At 36.4% G+C, this 20,443-nt stretch overlaps 1 protein-coding gene across 3 annotated transcripts in view; it reads left to right on the top strand.

Annotated features, from left to right (window-relative positions):
* Positions 1 to 3,722: 3,722 nt before the first annotated feature.
* LOC149580741 (serine/threonine-protein kinase STY13-like) overlaps positions 3,723 to 20,443 on the top strand; it is a 36,980-nt gene continuing 20,259 nt past the window's right edge. Inside the window, exons 1-3 of one of the 3 annotated variants that reach the window (XM_089793303.1) lie at positions 3,723 to 5,106; positions 6,392 to 6,524; positions 6,849 to 7,044. In XM_089793303.1, the coding sequence (XP_089649429.1) occupies positions 4,967 to 5,106; positions 6,392 to 6,524; positions 6,849 to 7,044 (469 nt within the window). In that variant the 5' untranslated portion in view covers positions 3,723 to 4,966. The remainder of the gene's footprint in view (positions 5,107 to 6,391; positions 6,525 to 6,848; positions 7,045 to 20,443) is intronic. The other 2 variants (XR_016354183.1, XM_089793315.1) reach the window with 2 other exon arrangements.

The following is a 20,443-nucleotide window of genomic DNA, read 5'->3' as shown; positions in this document are numbered from 1 at the left end:
CAGAATGAAGGGAACGACAAGATAATAAAAAATGGTGTACTATAGACATGGATAAGCAAAAAAGGAATGTGGCGACATTGCAAACATCACAAAGATCACTATCAAGGAAGGAGATGATCAAGATATCTTCTAGATGAACATTGTAGATCTATTAGGCAAGATGTGCCACATAGCTTAGATCAAGATTTGATTTCTTTCTTATCATTGTAATCATTTTGTTAGCTCTTAACCATGTATACTTCAGCAGTAAGCATATTGTAAATTCTCTAACAAGGTGCCTCTCAGAAGGGTTGCTTAATCCTTTAACAAGGTAGCCATAACATGCTGTTGTAGTCATAAAAATTTGCAAACGTTCCTAATTAAATGTATTCTTAGAAGGAACAAGCTTGAACTCTTAATCGTGAAACCTTTTATCTACAATAATATACCCATTGTGGTTTTTATCCTCTCATCAAGGGTTTTCATGTATAAATATGTGTGTCACTTGATGTATGATCTTGTGTTGTGAGATTGCTTGGTTTTAATTTACTATATTTATCATACCTTTGATAGCTAAGTGGTCACTATCCAATCTTGTCAGAACAATTGCTATTTTAACTAGTGGAATTGTGTGTATTGATTCACCCCCTCTCTTGGTACCACTTGGGATCAACACCTGTAACCAAGTCAAGCGGACTTTTTTTGAAAGGTCTCGAGGAGTTATTTCTAGACATGTAACCATAATTTTACTAACTGTCTGCTGCACACAGTAAATTTATTTTTTATTTTTTGGTGGATGAGGGCTTGCTTTGGTCAAGCCCTAGATCGAGGAATCAACCTTGAAATTGAAATACAATGATAAAGGAAATGTTAACATGTAGTCGGATTGAATATATCAAATGAAAAATATAACTTTGTAGATGCAATTGAATTCATTATGCGATCAATAATGCAAACGTAATAGAATTGACTCAAAGAAACCAAAAGGAAATCAAATAAATCAAAGCCTGAAGTATAGGAATGCAAATGACATGCCATGATAAAGAGTAGAAGAACTTGAAGGATTTGGAATGATAGATCTCCTCCTTTGAAGCCAAACTCTGCTACAACCTTAAAGGAAGAAGCTTGATGCAAGGGGGAAATACTAGAACCTTGATGAATGCTTGAAGATGCTTGCTTGAACACGTGTTTGCTTGCTCATGTTCTTGATTGCTAAATGGATGTGTGGATGGCTATGAAATTGAAGAACCCAACCCTCCTTTTACATTAGTGTTCAGACGAGAAAACAAAACAGACCAACTTAGGAAAAAAATAAATAAATTGGAAACCTCGAGGCACTTTGGACCCCATGACCCTAACTCTTTAGGACCTAGGAACATGTCAACCTAGGTTAACCTATTCCCGAGGAAGGGCACCGAAAAAAGTCTTGAAGGCCTTGGAGGAGGTGCATAAAGAATTGGGAAATAATGGATCCACCGAAAGTTATGTAAAAAAGGTGACAATGCAACACCCAAAGGATCACATTCGAAGGTGAGAGATGGTCTAGAAATGTGAACCAAATTGGGGAGAAAAAGAGAGAAACCAAAACCATGCTAAGGAGAGCTAAAAGGTCTCAAAACGAGGTGCTTCCATTTTAAGACAATACATCACTTTCATGTTTCCTTTGAATGTATGGATACTGTCATTTGAAGTTGTTATAAATTTGCTTGAATGTTGATTTATAGAGTTATCAATTTGATATCTATAAGTTGGCGAGCTATAGGGTAACATCTCTTAAGTTTTACATTAGGTGTATAATTTGCATTGCCTTACTTGACAATTATCTCATAATGACTTATTGAAAAAGAAAGTAACAAGTTGAAAATTAAATTTAAAGGTTCACTACTCACTTCGACAACCATAGATTTGATCCAAATTTACAATTGCAAAAATAATTTAGAATGAGAAATAATGTAATATGATAAAAACCAATCAAATATGTAATTTTTTTTTGAAAATATAACAAGATTATTCATCATTTTCTATCCATAGATGCACAAATTTACACAATAGTCATTTAGTTAGAAGCCACCCAATAAATGGACCTAAATATAAGTGTGCATTTAATTTTCACCATTAGGTCATGGTCATATGCAACACTTTTACACATTATTAAAATTTGTATATCATTAAATTTGATGCAGGAGCATCCAGAGGTATAAGGGCAATCATGTGTCACCCAAAAAAAAATGTACTTAGACCTAGTTTTTGTTTCATGTCTTTACATTTTTGGATACCCATTTGGGTCAAATAAAGGTTCCAACTCTCACAGTTCCACTATCAGTGCGTTTGAAAATCCCGAAAAAATAGGAGCATGTATTTGGGCCATCATTTCGGTAAACTAGAAGGTGTGAATTGATCAGATGAATGTAATCATGATTTAAAGCATTCTAGAAAAAGAATCAGGTCAATAGGCCCCACGGTTTGAAAGTTATTGCAGTTTTTCGGATTTTGGAGACCTCCTAAGAATGCTTCAAAGCCAGGTTTGGGGCATTAAATGACCTCGAAAAGGGTCAAAAAATGGGGGACGAGTAAAGCTAGACCATAGGGCTATAGAGCACTTCGAGAGCTTTTCGAAAATATAAACAGTTCGTCAATCGGAGCTACGATTCAAAAGTTATGCCTCCTGGAAGTTCGGTTACCATTTCTGGATTCTTCTAGATTTGCACCGACTTCTAACGCAGCTTCTGGAACCTTCTATTTCATCGGTGGATGCCTACTAGCACTTTCTAGAATGTACTCCTAGTCCTTAACCCTCCGAGATCTATTTAAGGAGATTTTTGGCATTGTAAAAGGCAGTTCGGAGTGGAGTTTGAGAGAAGGTGCTAAAAGGAGAAATATTCTCCAGATTTATGCTATTGTAAGCCCTTAGGGCATTGTTCTGAAGTTTATTTTCTCTGTACTATTTGTACTAGCTTATTTTCTCAGTTAATATAATTTTCCCTTTTCTGTTGTGTCCATTCTGTTCTTGGGTTGTGTTCCCATCAAAATTAAATGTAATGAAAATTTCAATCTTTCTAAAGAGTTGTAATGCAATTGATTGTATACAATTGATAAGGATGATGATATGAGATATAGACACCATTCGCCAACACTCTAAACACATTTTAAATAAGTTCAACCTCTAAATAAATTTGAACCATTCTGTATATGACATTTCCCTACACTCTAAACACATTTTAAATAAACTCAACCTCTAAATAAATTTGAACCATTCTCTATATGAGATTTCCCTCCAATTTTTAATTCACTTACCATAGCTTAGAAAATCGATAGAAAAAATCATGAAACCCAAGGAACCATTTAAGGATTGCCCACAAATACAAAATTTAGTGCGCAGCTACATGAGACCTTCCTCTTGTTAAAAGAAAAATGTAACTTACATTAAAGAATATTTGTTTGCTTAATTTAGATTCTCAAAGGGATGTCCTTTATACCTAAAGCTGGTAATTATATCAATTATTTTTCTTTAATAACTATATCAATCATTAGTCCCTGAGCCCACGTTAAGGGGTAGACATGCCATCATAACTATTTGTCAGTAATGTCAACCATTAGATGCTGTTAACAGGGCCCCACATGAGGCAACCTTATGCAAACCATAGTAAAAACATGGAACAATATATTCATTAGGCTACAGATGGACTTTTTCTCCAACAAGGACAAAGGGGGTTTTAATGCTCACGTGTTCCCCAGTTCTATCTACACCACTCCAATCGGAAGAAAATTAGTTTTTGATATGGGCGCATATCTAGATCTTGTACTAAGGAGGAAGAGATTAGTATAAAATTCTACAAATCATCATAAAATAGCGGCTTCCTTTAATTATAAAAATAATTTCTGCAGGTTTATGGCAGTTGCAATGTGCTTAAAAATTGTTCCTGAAGTTTTGGGGATGCATGAAATTGATTACTTTTTGATCACTTTAATAACAATAGTATTTTCGCGGATGTCTTGGTTAAGAGTTATTGGAGTGGTATCTCTTGGATTGCCATGGAATTCAGTTGATTCGCTACTGTATATGATGGCAACTCGTGATCGGTGCTTTTAATTGTGTGTTCAGATGATTTATGAGGTGTTCCGAGATTAAGTTGAGTTTTGAATTAGATAAGAATTTTGAATGGTGTTAAGTTAGGCTTTTAAGTGCTGTTTTGAGTTCAGAATCTTGAGGGATTGTATAAATAAAGTATTGGGTGATAAAGTCAATTGTGAGAACTCTGAAGGATTTCTCACCAAACTTACAGAGTAAGCAGAGGATATCTTCGTCCGAGTATTAATGTGGGTGCTGGCAAGCAACGAGAGACGGGGAAACACTAACTAGTCTGGGAAAATGTTGGGATTATAGTGGGAAATTCGGGCAGTAGTGATGGATTCTGGTTCTTAAATGATTAAAAATTGTGCAATGTAGGTTGCCTGCCAATTGTATGCTGCAGCTTGAGAGCTTTTGGGTCGGCTGGTTTTTCCTTTTATATTAGCGGGCTCTTTTATTTCTTGATTTTTCCTCCTATCATTATTGGGTGTCATGCAATACTGAAGCTGCTTCCAGATTCGATTTGATTAGTACCTTTTTGGGTAGTGTCAAGAGCTGTCATTGTCTCAAATATGGATCTGTTACATTGATCTGACGCTTTTAGGACATATATTTTCTAGTAACACTTTTAGTCAGAAGGTCCCCTAGTAATCTCTATACTGGTTTAGATTCATGCAACTTTATTGTAGTTCCTTATGTGGAAAGAGCCTTTGTTGCGATGTGAGAAAAGAAGGAGGATGGCGTGTATCGATACCCATCACTAGGTTTTTGAGTAGCCTTACTTGAATGGATTCAGTTTGGGTTGGAGTGGGATAACCAGAAATGGAAATAAGTTTGGTTGAAAATAGGCTTTGTTGTAAGCGCAGAAGCTCGACAATGGTTTCTAAATGCCAAGGATGATCCTCGTTGTGAATTTCAATGGATAGTCAAAATTCATTGCAGAGATCACCTGCTTATGATGAGTTCCATTTGGACAAAAAATGGCTCATTGATCCTCAGTTGCTGTACGTGGGTCCAAGGATCGGAGAAGGTGCTCACGGAAAAGTGTACGAGGGCAAGTAAGTTATTATCAAATCCTGAGCTGGTTCATTTTGTAGATCTTACTGATCTTATATTGAATTTTACTTGGATCACATAACTCATTCAGTGCCGAATTTGAAAATTGACATTGTGATCTGTTATTCTTCTTTTGTTTGGAAAACTCACATTTTACACCGGTTCTTAAGAATCACTGAAGTGCACTGATAGGAGCAAGCCTAGAGTTGGTTCATCTCGGTGGTAAGTATTCCACATTACTGCTAGAGCGATATACAGTCTTGCTTTTAAACTCTCTCTTCTAGAAGAGTGCCTCATCAATCTCCCTTTTCCTAATCAAGTCAATCTGCATCTAAACTCGCTGATTTGTCAGTTCTAAATTTTTCTTAGGGTTGGGCATAGGCTGTGGGCCGTCTAATTTTGGTGTAAGAGGAGACTCTAAGTCGCCTCAGTGTGGGAGGTTGAACCTATTTTCAATGATTGGTTGACATTTGGGTTTTAGAGTAAATTCTATTTCCGACTCTGTGGTTTATGGCTTATGCATTTTTTCACGAACAGTATTACTATTCACACTGATAAATAGGATCTGGATATAAAAAATCCTTGCCTTGATTTTTTAAATATTTATCACTCTCTTTCATTTGATATTCAAGTAATTTTTAGTTTAAATTTTAATTCTCCTTTTTGTTTAAAGTGCAGCTCTCAGCAATTAAAGTTCACTTTTAATTTTTCTATATAATATCTTTTCAGCAGTTTCAGTTATTCTCATATTTGGGTTCTGAAAAGTTCAATTGGTGTTAATGTTGTTGATAGCAATCCACCTCTTTATCTCCTGGTTTATCAGTCCCACTTTTGCAATTTTAGTTTGTTTTCTCTGATTTGTTCAATGTCAACTTCAAGTCATATCTGGATTTGATGAGACCAATCCACTAGGCTCTGATCTTGTTACCAAATCATCAAAGCAAGCTTGCCTGCTTATCTTACATCAGAAATCTTTTCATATTTTAATTTGAGATGGATATCAACAATGTAAAAAATGTTTCAGAAAATTTCTTATTTAAAGTATATTTTGGAAAATGCAATGGATTGCTCGAGTCAGATAGAGCTTGATCAATCAGTGATAATCTTAAAGCAGTTGTGATTTTTCTTCAGTAGGGAAGATTCCATTTATGAAGGCTCATGGAAATTACCAGAACTGGTTCCCCTCTAGTATTTTGCAATAGTAAGAGATTATGCACATATAAAGATTGCTAGATCTGATACTAGATCTTTTGAACCGTGCTAATTATATCACTATGGTATCTGTAGGTACAGAGACCAGAACGTTGCTATTAAAATTGTTCAGAAAAGTGATGTCCCAGAAGAGATGGCTAAACGAGAGGCACGATTTGCAAGAGAAGTTGCAATGCTTGCACGTGTTCAACATAAAAATCTAGTGAAGGTTTGTTCATTGTTTTTAAGTGGTAATTTATAAGGTACAATAGAAAAGATTGAATTAAAATATTGCTAGAGAAGTATTAGCTTTACTTGACAATGTCCCTTGATTGATTTACAATCTTGTTATGCTATCTTTTGGAAGTCAAATCAGTTGATGGCACATGATTTAAGCATTGAGAAAAATAAATAAATAATAGCAGTATAAATGTCAGGATGCATGATTAATTGATTGTGAGATTTTGATTCAGCTACCAACTTTTTTTTGAGCTTTTCAACTCTCTACTAATTACTCTAGTATAGGGTGTCTAATTGTGTGAACTCTTGACAGTTCATTGGGGCCTGCAAGGAGCCTGTCATGGTGGTGGTTACAGAGCTTTTAGTAGGTGGGTCGCTTCGTAAATATATGCTGAGCCTACGTCCAAATCGTTTAGATCTGCAGTTGGCCATTAGTTTTGCCCTGGATATTGCCCAAGCCATGGAATTCTTACATGCACATGGCATTATTCACCGTGATCTTAAGCCCGGTATGTTTTTTGAAACTGAATTGAAATATGACAAGGGCATTAAGTTATTAGCTAAATCTCCTACCAAGTATCTTAGCAAGACTGTAAATTGGCCTCTAAGCTGGATCTTGGTTTCACTTGCACAGACTTATAGAAGTGTTAAAAGAAAGAACATACAAGTTTACAAATGTATTATAATATAAACAGTAATGGCTTGGTTTCATCATTACATTCCATTATGGGTGACAATATTATCGAGTTGGTTGGCCTTTTTAGATATCTAAAACCTGCTTGATTAGCTGCAACAAGTTGAAAATACTAAATACCATTGGGAAAGTATCATCTGAACACAAATTTTGGTTGTTTTCTGAATGTTGCAGTTAGTCATTATTGCCAATTGCTATTGTTGCAGAAAGTCATTTCTGGTATAGGAGTAAGAGATGCAATGCATATTGATATAAGCAATTTTTTTTTCCAAATAATTGAAATAATGATGAATAGAAGTTCCTAAGTCGTAATAGTAGAGTGAAAATTAGCCCTTCCAAAAAAATCATATCTGTTGAAGACATCTGGAGTTAACCTCTCAAATAGCAAGAATTTGTAGTATTTTAAGCCTGTTTTCAAAAAAGATAGATATATACATGTTTGAGAGAATTCTATGGAATATTTCTCATAGACTTTGCTACTGTCTTTGGGATATGCTTGAAGAAACTATGGAACTGTAGAAAATATGTGAGATTGTATTCTACCTTTTAGTTCACAAAACATAAGGGAAAAATGCCTGTTTGGAAGAGACTTATGAGGCTTTAGAATGAGAAAAGTCTGGATGCCTCTTAGTTTTGGTCGAGTTTGTTGTCCAGGCGCTTGATTCTTTTTCCTGCAGATTGTATTAATATAATGCCAGTTAATTTGTAATCATATTTCAGAGGTCCCATCAATGTAGATAATGTGCAGGCAATTGTTTCCTTTTAAATGTCCCTGTTTTTCTCACAACATTGAAGTGAAACTGGTGCATCTATTGTATTTTTGTCACTGACCAAAGAATCCAGTACTTGTGGGTCTAAGTAGCTGGCAAAAATGATTGTTAGAGGGAATATGGAGTTTGGGTACCCCATGTGGCATGGGACGATGTTAGCTCATTACCCAAAGGTTCTTATGATTGCTTGAACCATTTGAGAGATCATTAATATGGAAAACTACTTGAAATTAAAGAGATCAAATTTCCACAATCCATTGTATTGCAGTGATTTGTTTCTGGATTCAATTGTGTTAAGATTTTTACCATCAACATTTCGAATCACACTACGTGATCCATCATCAGGATGAAGAGCAAGAGATGCAAAACATAATTGAATTCAGAAAAAAATCACTGCAACTACTTGAAATGCTAAGTTATTAGGAGAATTTAACGAAAATATGAAGACATTATATACATGGACAGTGGCAATTACGATGTGTTGCTGTATTGACTATTTGCATGACCATCTCCTGATCCTGTCATAAAAATAAAGTGAAACAGGGAACACAATATTGAGTTGAAATTGCCTTCTTGTGAAATTTTAATGTTAGCAAAGACGTTTCCTTTTTACACAATATTCTAGGTAACATGCTGTGAAATTCAAATGGTGCTAGTTTATTCTGTGGCTAGTGTTGCATTATAGCTTACTCAAGATTGATACTTCATTCAAGAAAGATTGACACAGCCTCTTTGTTTGCATAATGTGCATGAGGTGAGAAGGGACACACCATATATTATTGAATTGGGGCTTAGTTGAGGAGGTATTATTTCTGATTTTTGTTTGTCTATATTTGAATCCTGGTAATTGTTTTTTAAGGAAATATTTATTAGATTTGCTATAGTTTGTTAAGTATGCTCATATCACAGTGGTATGAATATTTGTTTGTATTGAGTTGTTTAAAGTTTATTTATATTTAAGGAGGTCACTAATGGAGTTTCCTATAAAATAGGATACGAAAATCCTCTAAATGTGTGATGTGTTTGACTGAATAAGGGGGTGGAATTGTTATTTCTGTGTAAAATTCCTCTGATTCCTTTTATGATATTAGAGCCATGACACTCCTTCCTTTCTTGTTCCGAGTCATTCCTTAATTGCATTGCAAGTTTGCAAGATTGCTTATTGATGTCGTTAGATAGTGAAGAGATCGTTCAGCCTCATGGTTAAAGTGTGTTGGCACAATAGGGGAGTGATAGTTCGTTTTTTTTGCATTGTGGTGCTATAGGTCTGCAATTTAAAAATAATCAAAGATGCTCTACTCTTTATTGCTAATTCGATGCATTTCTCAATCCTCAAAATATAGGTTCAGTTTCATACTTTTTTGCAGGAATTGTGAGAGGCACTAGGCATTTGTTTTTCTTCTAACTGGTGCAATTTCTTGGTAGCTTGGACTGGCATCCTACCATGAAAATAGTGTACATAATCTGCATTGACATTTTTTCTTTCTTTTGGTTTGCTATTTTGGTGGAAATTTGTAATAATCACCAACTTTTTAATCACTGATCATTGTTATAGCTCCCACGAATTTGCGAAACCAATAGCGACCCAATTTGGAAATTCAAAGGGAAAAGAATGACATCTTCACATCTTCTCAATTGTTTTTGTTGCTTTTGCTTGTTTCTGCTCATGCTTGTTGCTTCGTGCTTGGAATTTCCTACAGTTTGAAGATCTAATGCAATTGGAGTGTGCATGTTGTGAAAACTAGAAATCACATACTTTAGGGACAAACAGAAGTAGAGACTATGCACTGATTTGATCTCTGCCAAGGGCCAATGCAACTTTTAGGATTGCTACTACATAATCATCGCCTGTCCCATTAGTTGTTTCTTCTTTCTTTGCTTCTGTAGATTGCTCGATTTTCAATCCTTAGAAAGGTTGAAGTTCCACAGACATGATAATGGATAGGGGCATTCATTGCTAAATATCATGCTAGACATATGTTTTTTTAGTTTTTCCCATCTTGGGAGGCCAATTTTGTAGGTAGAATACTCAAATCACAGTAAATTGGGGAATTTGGAGAAGGCAGCTCATTGGGAGGAATGTTGCCAGAAGTGATCGTCAACTCTTTGACACGAGCTCATCATTCATATGCTTTGCTATGATGTGTCCTGTCTTGGACTCCCATGAAAGCACATTCTTTCTTTGGGCTTGATTAGGACTCAAAATAATTGTCATGCATTAGTTTCTCTATATTTTCTATTTTCTATGCATTAAAAAGGGGAGGTTTGTATATTAACTTCTGTATTAAATCCATAGTATTCTCAATCATCTAAAGCTTATAATCTGCGGAACTTGACATCCTCAATATTATTTAGATTACAAGAATAATTTTTTTTATAGAGAAAAGCAACACAATGATAGAGAAATTTGAAGGTTGAGAGTTCCACACATAGAAAGTCATGTTATTGCTGATCCTTATTGAAAAGGATCTATGCAATAACTTCGACTGGCATTGGACTTTCAGATGCATATCTCCACCATATTTACTTATCGAAGACAAAGAAGACTAGGATGGTGTGAATGTTTTGTTTGGATCACACACAATATCAAGTGAAAAATGGGCCTAAAGCATAAATTGTTGGGGCTGAGAATTATGGAAGCTAGCAATACTGTTCAACATATCAGTAAGTTTCATTCCTGAATGGATCAATTGGCTAGGATAAAACCTAAACTAGATGATGATGATTCAAAAACTATTTTGTCAAATAATATGCCTCCTAGCTATGGTAATATTGGGTTCACATTGAACAAAGTAGATCCAATCCTTGAAAATATAATTTGATGGAGCTAAGAAAATTGACTCAACTATAGTAGAAGAAACTAAAACGTATGGAGAAAAGCAAGCTTAATTATTCTTCCAAATCCAGGTCTTCCACAGCAGGGGAAATTGTTTTTTCAAGGATACAATGTTGAGCTACTGTTGCAAGAAAAATATACACATTATCATGAATTGTATTCTATGTGCCAAAGATCTCCTTGAAGGCAAGCTAAATACACATAAGGTATAGGCTGCAGATGAAGAGTGCCTTTTTGAAGTAGCTAGTGAAGATCCTTCACACAAAAATAGTGAGGGGAATACATTTTCTAAATTTGTCCCAATCATAATTATTGGTTCTTTGTGAATGGATGTGTTTGTCCTCCATTGACAAGATGTTATATGTGATTGGAAGTTTTTGTCCCACATTACATTTTTGTTGAGTAGTTATGATTGGATGTGTGTATCCTCAATCAAAATTATTGTGAGTGGTAGTGTGTCCCTATCCATAAGCAATTTTGGATAGATGTGTTTGTCCCTATCCTTGGATGAAAGTGTAATGAGCATAGTGAGGCTAGTTCCGTTATTGTCCTCGGATGAAAGTGTAATGAGCATAATGAGGCTAGTTCCGTTATTGTTTGTCATGACCCTTTATACCTTATGATGAGCTTTTGAATGTGGTGATCAAGATTGTTGATGCACTTATCCTCATTTGGAGATGATGCATTCTAAGGGGTTGTTAGAAATATGCATTAGAGGATTCATATAATTATTTGTTGGGTTTGTTATAGGTTGTTAAACATATTAGTATATTATATTGGTATGAAGGTTTGTTTGTATTGAGTTAGTTTCCTATGAATTAGGATATGATAATCGAATAAATATGTAACATGATTGGATAAAATGAGGGGTGAAATAAAAAACATTATTTCCATATAAAGTTCCTTTGATTTCTTTTAGATTTTGGTTCTGTGGAGATTGCGATTTTTTTGCATAAGTGGGAAATTAATTTACTCTAATGGCCTTAAAATTAAAAATAGGAAAATTGGTAATTAAGATATTGAGAAAACCTTTTTTTATTTGCATTGAGAGTTTTTGATTAAGTGACAATAGGTTTTGAAGGGACCTTGAAACCCAATACAAGGTAGGTTTTAAACAAATGGACCTAAAATCCACACCAGAAGATATGCAATAAGCTCCACAAAGAGAGAACGAAACGAGGACACAATGGGACAAAGACAAAGAAGGGGGTACCAAACAACTCATAACCCTCGCAAACACGAGCTTACGGTCAAGAAAAAGAGAAAACAATCAATCAACAGACCATCCCACAAAAAAAGGAAGATCAACAAGATTAAGATTTCCCCTTAGATCCCTGCTTGTGGGATCTCAGGGTCGTGTTGTAAGGAGAGAGTTTTTTTGAACGTTTTCCTTTCATTGTAATCCATCATTCTTCAACCTTGGCTGCCACAGAATGCCAAGACAATGAATCCACATAACTATTAGAACCAACAGTAATAGGTTTACACCATGGGAGTAGAGCTTAGTTGCCGATTCATGAAACGAATCCGATTCAGGCACGCGAATCGGATCCATGGATTCAGGATTTTTTTTTTCCAATAATGATTTGTAGAGGATTCGTGTGTGTGTATATATATATATATATATACACTAAAAACTAAGAGAAATTATTTCATAGTATGAATCTATGATTCTAGTATGCATCTATGAATCTAGTATACTTGATAATTGATCTATTTTCATGATTATAAAGAAAATCAGAACATTCACATTCATGATTTTATGCTTTTGTGCCTTGTATTGCCATGGATTCGTGCTGGATCCTCAGGATTCGTGCTTGGATCCTTGAGGATTCGGGCAGGATCCTTGATTTTGCCTGTGGATCCATCAAGATCCTTGGGCCATGGATCCTAACGGATCCACAGGCAGGATCACGGACCTTGCCTGGATCCTCATGGATCCACGTGCGAATCCGGATTTGGATCGGACCCGAATCCGGATCCAGGGTCTGATTCGCGAATCCGGTACCTATGGAGCAGAGCCAACACCAACAATGACAGGGATAACAAGCTCACCAAGGGGAGCAAAGTCGACACCAACAGAGGGCACAACATTTCTCGTTGTAACAAGGGCAGTGGGCTCTTTAGGAGCCGGAGGAGAATTAGAGACAATGACAATAGTAGAATCAACAAAATTACTTTTAGCAGGGGCAATAGTCACACCTTCATTTGACGAAGCAACAACACCATCCAAAGAGGTAGTACCCTTAGTGGAATTAGAAGAAGACTCACCATCATGGCTCGACACCGGAGTGTTGACAAGCCCATCCGATTGAGGAGGGCCCTTAAGAACTGTATAATGAGCATCATAAGCACCCTTCCACTATGAGTAATACTTTTTTGGTTTAGCTTTCACTATCCTAGAATTAACTGCAACATGCCCAGTCTTGGAACACTTTTTGCATCTGAAAGGGAAGCCCTCATAGTCCAGAGGCTGATTCCAAGTACCCTTTGGAGAATTCAGCTCAATCTCTGCAGGTAAATCGCTGGAAGCATCAATCTCAACAAGCATGCGAGCAAAGGTAGAGTGGAAAATATCAGAGGAGTCCTCATCAACCATTAGGAAGTCACCAAGAGCTTCACCAACTTCTTCCAGAATTGGACCCACCCAAAGATGAAGAGGGAGGTAGGCGAGCTGAACCTAGATAGGTGCCTTGCAAAAGGTTTCCGAGGAACTGTTGAAGCCCGTGTGCCAGAGCTTCATCATCAGTGGGAAGCAATTCCTCCAGGTGAAAAATGCTTGCAAAGAAAAATCTGTCTATCCGAAGCCTTCTCAAACTTGGTGGCAAAAAAATCTTGGCTAAAGGGAAGATGTGAACTGTATTTGAAATAAGAGGCTTCCAGTGATTGGAAATGCACTGGTGAAGTTGAGGAAGGGAGGACCAGAAATCTCTAAATCTGTAAATGATAGCATTTGCAGACAAGTCAGAAGCCATATAGTATTGATCTCTTCCACAGACTCCACATTCAGTTGGATAACAACAAAACGACAAACAGCAAAAGGATCCACCACAATTCTGCCATTACTAGTCACAACTTTCTCAGCATATGAAGTATCATTTGAGGGGCCACAAGCAGCGGCATTGCCCTTAGCAACAGGGCCATCAGCCGTAGCAGCAGCAACTTCACATTTCTTAAAACACCCGCCGAAGAAACCCTAGGTGCAGAAGCAACCTCACCAGCAGTCAGAGGCTTCCTAACATTCTGGGTAAATGAAGAGGCCCACTACCCTCAGCCACACCAATATCACGACAAGTAGGGATGGATCCCTTAACAGCACCAGTTGGAACAGAACCACCAGTGACATAACACACGGGCCTTGCAAGACAAGAACAAATGGGCAACACAGCAACAGAAAAAGTGGAACCCCCAACAGAAGAGGGCCAATCACCCCCAGCCAAGGCAAGACCACCATTGCCTGCAATGCAGGGGCCAATGGGAGAAAACAGGCGGAAAGGAGTGTTGAGCGGAATGAAGGAGCAGCCTTGGATTCTTTTACTTTGCATCGAGAGTTATCTAGGTTAAGTGGATGGTCATTTTTCAGACCAACTTTGTGACTCTTGTATGTTGCCAATGTAGTATGGTTCTTGGGAAACAAATTTATGACAGTGGTTAATTAATCCAAGAAAGCAACATGGTACATGCTTAACATTTAGGCCATTTCAATTTAGAACATTTAATATCTTTGGAACTTACACTTTTCAAAAGAAGCTTAATTTTTTTATTGATATAGAAGATTTTAGATGCCACTATAAGTGAAATTTCACATAGGTTCTAAAGATGAAGGTTCAGTGGAGCGTTATTTTAGGATCATAGTATCAGCAGGGACATGAGCTTATTTGATTGATAACATTAAAACCTGTATCCATGGTTGAATGAATTTTATCAATATTGTTGAGCTTTGATCTCTCATTGAAGATAATGTAGGTATAGAGTGTGGGAAGGGTGCTGATTCCAAGTGATCCAAAATTGGATGCTCAAAAGCAGCATGTCAGAGCAAAAGCAATGAAGCAATGCTGTTGAGCGCCGTCAACAAACACCAATGGCAAAAAGTCTTCTAAATTCTAGAGATGAATTTCCATAACTACTAATCTAGTTTTTCTGTTTAACATTAGCATTCCAACTTGGGATAGCATAATTACCTGTATTCTGTTCAGGAGGAGAAACTGCCATTTACAATTTTACAAGAATTTCCATCCTGTACCATGGTTATTCCACAATTCAATGCTCTACGAAGGCTGCATTCTTGCATTAGAGTCATCTCTAGGGTGTTCTACCTCTATTAGAATCTTTACCACCCTTGCTATGCACACCGACATTGATGAGTTATATCAGAAGTATAGTTATTGAGCAGATTTTAATTGTTGCTATTGTTCAAATTCAACTGTATAGAAACTTGCAAAACAATGTTTTTTTTGCACATGAAGTAGTTGGTTGGAATCTACCTCCTGCCTCTGAAAACACAACTGTTTCTTCTTTTCTAAAGCTTGCATTAGCTCTCCACACTGGAAGAAATTAAATCTTTGCAAAAAATAAGATCAAGCATTGAAAAGATAGCCAGACCATATATTTGAGGAATGAAAATATCTGCCATAAATTCCTTGCATTGCTAATGATATATGATGGTAGAAAGAAAACCCTATGGTAAATAATATTAGAAAGACAACCCTAAAGGGTTTGAAACTTTGAATCATAAGAGGTTAAGATTTGTTCAAGCTTAATTTAAAATAAATATAGAAATTGTCATATGGTGCTTCACTGTTGTTAGCTAATTACTCTGTTTTTTATTTGGGAGTTTATATTGACAGAACAAACTAATCGATACTATATAATTTTGATTAACATAATATTAAATTTAACATAACAAAATAATCAGCATGCACAAAGACGAAGTGTATTGATTATGTGGAATTTTGTTATGCTATATAGATTTTTTTGTAATACTTAAATTTTGTTAAATGGGAGCATAAATAGAAATGAGCTAGAGTTTGCATCTAGACATGCTTGAATACTGCTAGCTGGCTTTATTTTTCTTCCGTGCATTTTTAAACCCCAGTGTGTTTTTTCATCTTTGCTGGGAAAAAAAAAAGTGAGACTTCATATAATAGGTTGCAGATAAGGTATATGATAAAAATTCAACTTGTTGGACTGTTAGATTCATCTATATGCTATGGAGCACCGAGACTACTGAGGCCTTTAAAACTGCAATTACTACTACTGTTCATAAGGATAGCTGGAACTGCAGGGCCCAAACACAGACATCGTTACATGTTCAGATTACTACAGTGAATAATCACATCAGATAACCAAAGATAACAGTGAGAAATCAAGATCTTCGACTAAACTTCAACAATTGAAAACATTGACAGTTTAATGTTACACCCATTCCTACACATAAAAATAATCCGAGACATGATAATTTCATCCTTGCATGCCAGAGACACAAGTTCCAGCTGCCTGAAAAGTATCTTTTTGCTACCTTTGGCTCGATCTAAGTTTGGTTCAAGATGATCTTAGTAATCCACACTACACTTAATTGGCTATAGCAGAATTGTGACATGTGAAGTACATTAGAACATTTCTCTCCACAATGGAGACTTGAACATTTTGAACATTATTTTTAGATTGTGGTGCTTATCTTCTGGAATAAATAGGCCTTGGCCGAGATTGGATGTCTGAACAGAAGATATCATATATAGACATCTGAAACTTTGCAAGGGACAGAGATTTAATGGGATCTATGCGTAGAGAGCGATGCGCCTTCAGTACTCTTGGGATTTCTATATTATTATCTCTTTCCTCTCCATATGAATTGCCAATAATACTGTTATGTCTCTTTCTTGAACCACCTTATACTTTGCCCTAAATTCACAAATTCAAATGAAATATATAGAAAAATATAGTAAGAGATGTAATACTTAAGAAAAGGGCGAGATAAGCTTCCGACAGAACACAATCAGATTAGATGCAATGTCAATATAATTCATGAAATACGTCCAATTCGGGGTTTAGGAAATTACATATGAATCTACACAACAAATCTTAATGAATATGTAGGAGCTCAATCATAGTGAGGGTTGTATTGGAAGACATGATGAGGTATCCCAAGTGTCCTCTACCCTTGTCCCAATATGAGGGCCTTATCCTTTGTGGCCTCACATTGTCCGTAACCATCATCATAAGGCGGCGTACCTAGTGACAGCTTTACACCGCTCTCCTCCCTCATGTCAATCTCTTGCCTTTTATGATTCACTCGCTTCAACAATTGAACAATGTTGGTTTTGTTGGAGAGCTGCAATAGGGTGTCCTTGATCTTGAACCCTAGGCCCAGAGCAGGACTTTATCCTCCTTGTCCTGTTGAGTTCCTTAACTATCATCATGAGATACCCTCGTGGTCCTTAACTAATGGTCCTAAACCATCTTTACAAAGTGCTATACCTAGTGTGAATTCCTCATTGCTCTCCCCCTTTGGACTCCCTTCCCTCAACATGAACGATTGCTGCAAAATTTCAGTGAGGAACACATAGATATTAAATTCAAGTATCTATTAATTGCATATGATTAGGTACAAATGTATATGTATTCTCGTTCATATGTATTTATTTATAAATGCTTAAGTATAGGTTTCTTTCAAACCACTTTAATTAAGAGATAATAAATAGATCCTTTTGTTGTATAAGATTGTCTCTTGCTATATGATTGCTTCTATTATCCATTCGATCTGATTGATTGATTGATCAAATGAATTCCTTTGATTTTATGATTCAAGATATTGGTGAGTTTAAGTAAAGTGATAAGATGATTGAAGAGTGACAATATAATGTTATCTTGTTTGATATATTGTTGGATGATGTTTACCATACAGGTTAAACAGATAGTTTATTGCCTTAAGAGACTAGAATATGACAAAGAACAAGATAGCACTTTATTCATATAACTAGAGTGTGCAATCACAAGTACAATGATGATCCATAGTTCAATTTAGACTATGTACATATATATCGCAAAGGGGTGACTCAACCGTCACGCAACCTTTCGGACACTAACTAATCTTGTTAGCTGTGTTTAGACTTTGTCGACAACATCATCCCCGCCAAAAGAAAAGTCATCTCCAGAGGACAAAATAGAGACAACTAAGTACATCAAAATAAGACTAAGAAGAAGAAGGATGCATCCTTGGTGGTGCGAGTGTAGTAGCCTTCAATTGTGCTCGTAACTTGTTTAGCTGTGCCCATAACTCGTGCACTTGCTAGGTCCATGTGTTTAGATCCGTCTTAGCTTGCATCTGAATCTCTAAAACTCTCTTCATCATCTCTGCTATGTTTCGGAGCTCCACCTCTTTTGCATCCGACTCCATCTGTAGTCGATTGTTGGCTTGCTTTGCTTCCTCCAATTGAGACACACAAATATTGCCTTCTCGGATTCCCCCTCGGCAATGAGTGTTGCCCACTTTGTCTCCCAAGCTGATTGCTACGTAGCTAAAGTGGCTTCTATTGCTACTAATCTGGTAGTTGTCTCCTCTCGAGTCCTCTCTGCTGCTACCTGATCTGCATGACTCTTTCGTAGAGCATAGTATGCATCCCGATACACCTGTACAATCTCCCATGTCAGGTTCTCCACTCGGCTCTCTTCCACGGGCTCTCTAGCATTCCACTCTTGCCTCATCTCCGGAGTCTCTATGCTAGGCCACCCTCGTGCCTTGAAGCATACTGTAAAGGCAACTGGGCAAGAGATCAAATGAAAGTTGATTTGATAGAATGATGCTTCATTGCTGAACTATATTTTTCTTGATCCCAAGGAGTGATGATTGATGCTCATTTAACGTTTTTTTGCTTGATCTTGTTGTTTGTTTGTGTAATTTTTGAGGGATTAATGATTGGTGGATGAAGGATGATGATTGATAAGTTCTCCAATGCGTGGAATGAAATCTCTTTTATGCCTTATTGGTGAATGGGTCACCGCTTGTCATAAGAAAGGAGTCACCACTTTTCATTGAATCCTTTGAGAATAATATATTAGTCCCCAAGTTCTCTCCCTTGGATGCCCTCAAATGAAACCTTCTCCTTTTATATCTTCCAAGGTGGAGGAGAGGCACACCTCTTCATCATGGCTGCACTTTGCAATACTCACAACCTTTTACCATTACTACCCTTTTGAAGAGTCACAACTGTTTATTATTTCCACCCTTTGAAAGTGTCGCAACCTTTCGTAATTGTCACTCTTTGAATGAGTCACAACCCTCCATTATTTCTGCCCTTTGAAACAGTCACAACCTTCCATAATTACCACTGTTTGGAAGAGTCGTGACCCTTTGTAATCTTTGCCTTTTGAGGGAGTCATTTCCTTATTTTCTTCCATTCCCTTTTCCTCTCCCATTAATTCTTTCTTGATTCCACCTTCCCTCTTCTCTTCCTTCCTCTCTCTCCCGTTCAATTGAAGGTCTATCCTCCCTTATTTTATTTCATGTTTGAGGGAGTCACAAACTCTCATTTTATGCCTTTCAGTTTTGACCCTTCATTAACTTAACTAATTTTAATATGTTATATTTTAACTTTATTCTTATATATATTTAGTTTAAAGTTTATTTTTATCATCTAATATTTTAAATGTCATTATTGTTTATTACTAAATCCTATTTTAAAAAGAGAACAATACAGATACCAGATAATGCAGTATTAGCCGAGGACATGTCCTTAGTATTTTTTTCAAGCGCGCTATCTCGGAAACGTCTTGGGGATAGGGGATGATTAGAGGACTTTGACATTGACTTCTAGATGAAATTTGACTTTACTCTCAAAATAACACAAGTTTGGTATATGAACTCTACTAATTCTTATATTTTAAGGTTCTATCATGTTTAAGTGCATGCTTTATCCTCATTTTCATTTGAATATTTTAAATTTCTCTACATAGTTCAACTTTCCTATTGTTATATAACCGTCCCCAAAATTGGCAATTTTTTTTGTCGTCCTAGAAACTTGTCTGCCCTTCCCTGACATACCTGTCCTGCAAACTTGGGGTAACCTTGATTTATTCATCAAATGCATGTCTTCAATTTGGTGTAGCACTAGGAATAGGCACCCAAACATATGATAATTCTGTTGTTTAGATATGGTGAATTTAGATATAGGATGGGTTAACTTATCGTCTCCTAGATGTACCCAAGCTCTACAGGAACTTCCTAGGGAATATCCTCCCGATTTCTCTTCATCAGACTATTTCCTGCACCTCATTCTGCTAAGGGCTTCCCATTCATGGCTTGAGTTTTTCTGTTCTTCAATGAGTTTCTTTCGGTGGTGGTTATCAACCATATAATTAGAATGTGGCCAGACAATTTAATGCTTCTTCGGTTTTAGTTGTTTGAATATCCTTTATAAGAAATTGAAGGAAAATACAACAGTTTCTTTTGGAAAATTCCCAATGAAAAAGGTACACAACTCATTTTTCATCAAACTTTTTTGCCACTACCCACATTGCACAAGATCAGGCACCACAAATAAGAAGTGATGGATAGATATGCAATCCCATAAAAAAACATCACAATTCCTTGTGAAACAAAAGTGTATTTC

The sequence above is a fragment of the Cupressus sempervirens genome, chromosome 1, assembly GCF_028749045.1.
Source record: "Cupressus sempervirens isolate cs-2001-9-10 chromosome 1, ASM2874904v1, whole genome shotgun sequence".
In the NCBI taxonomy this organism is placed as follows: Eukaryota; Viridiplantae; Streptophyta; class Pinopsida; order Cupressales; family Cupressaceae; genus Cupressus; species Cupressus sempervirens.
Note: the sequence above shows the minus strand (reverse complement) of the source record. Positions and strands in the feature narration are given on the sequence as shown.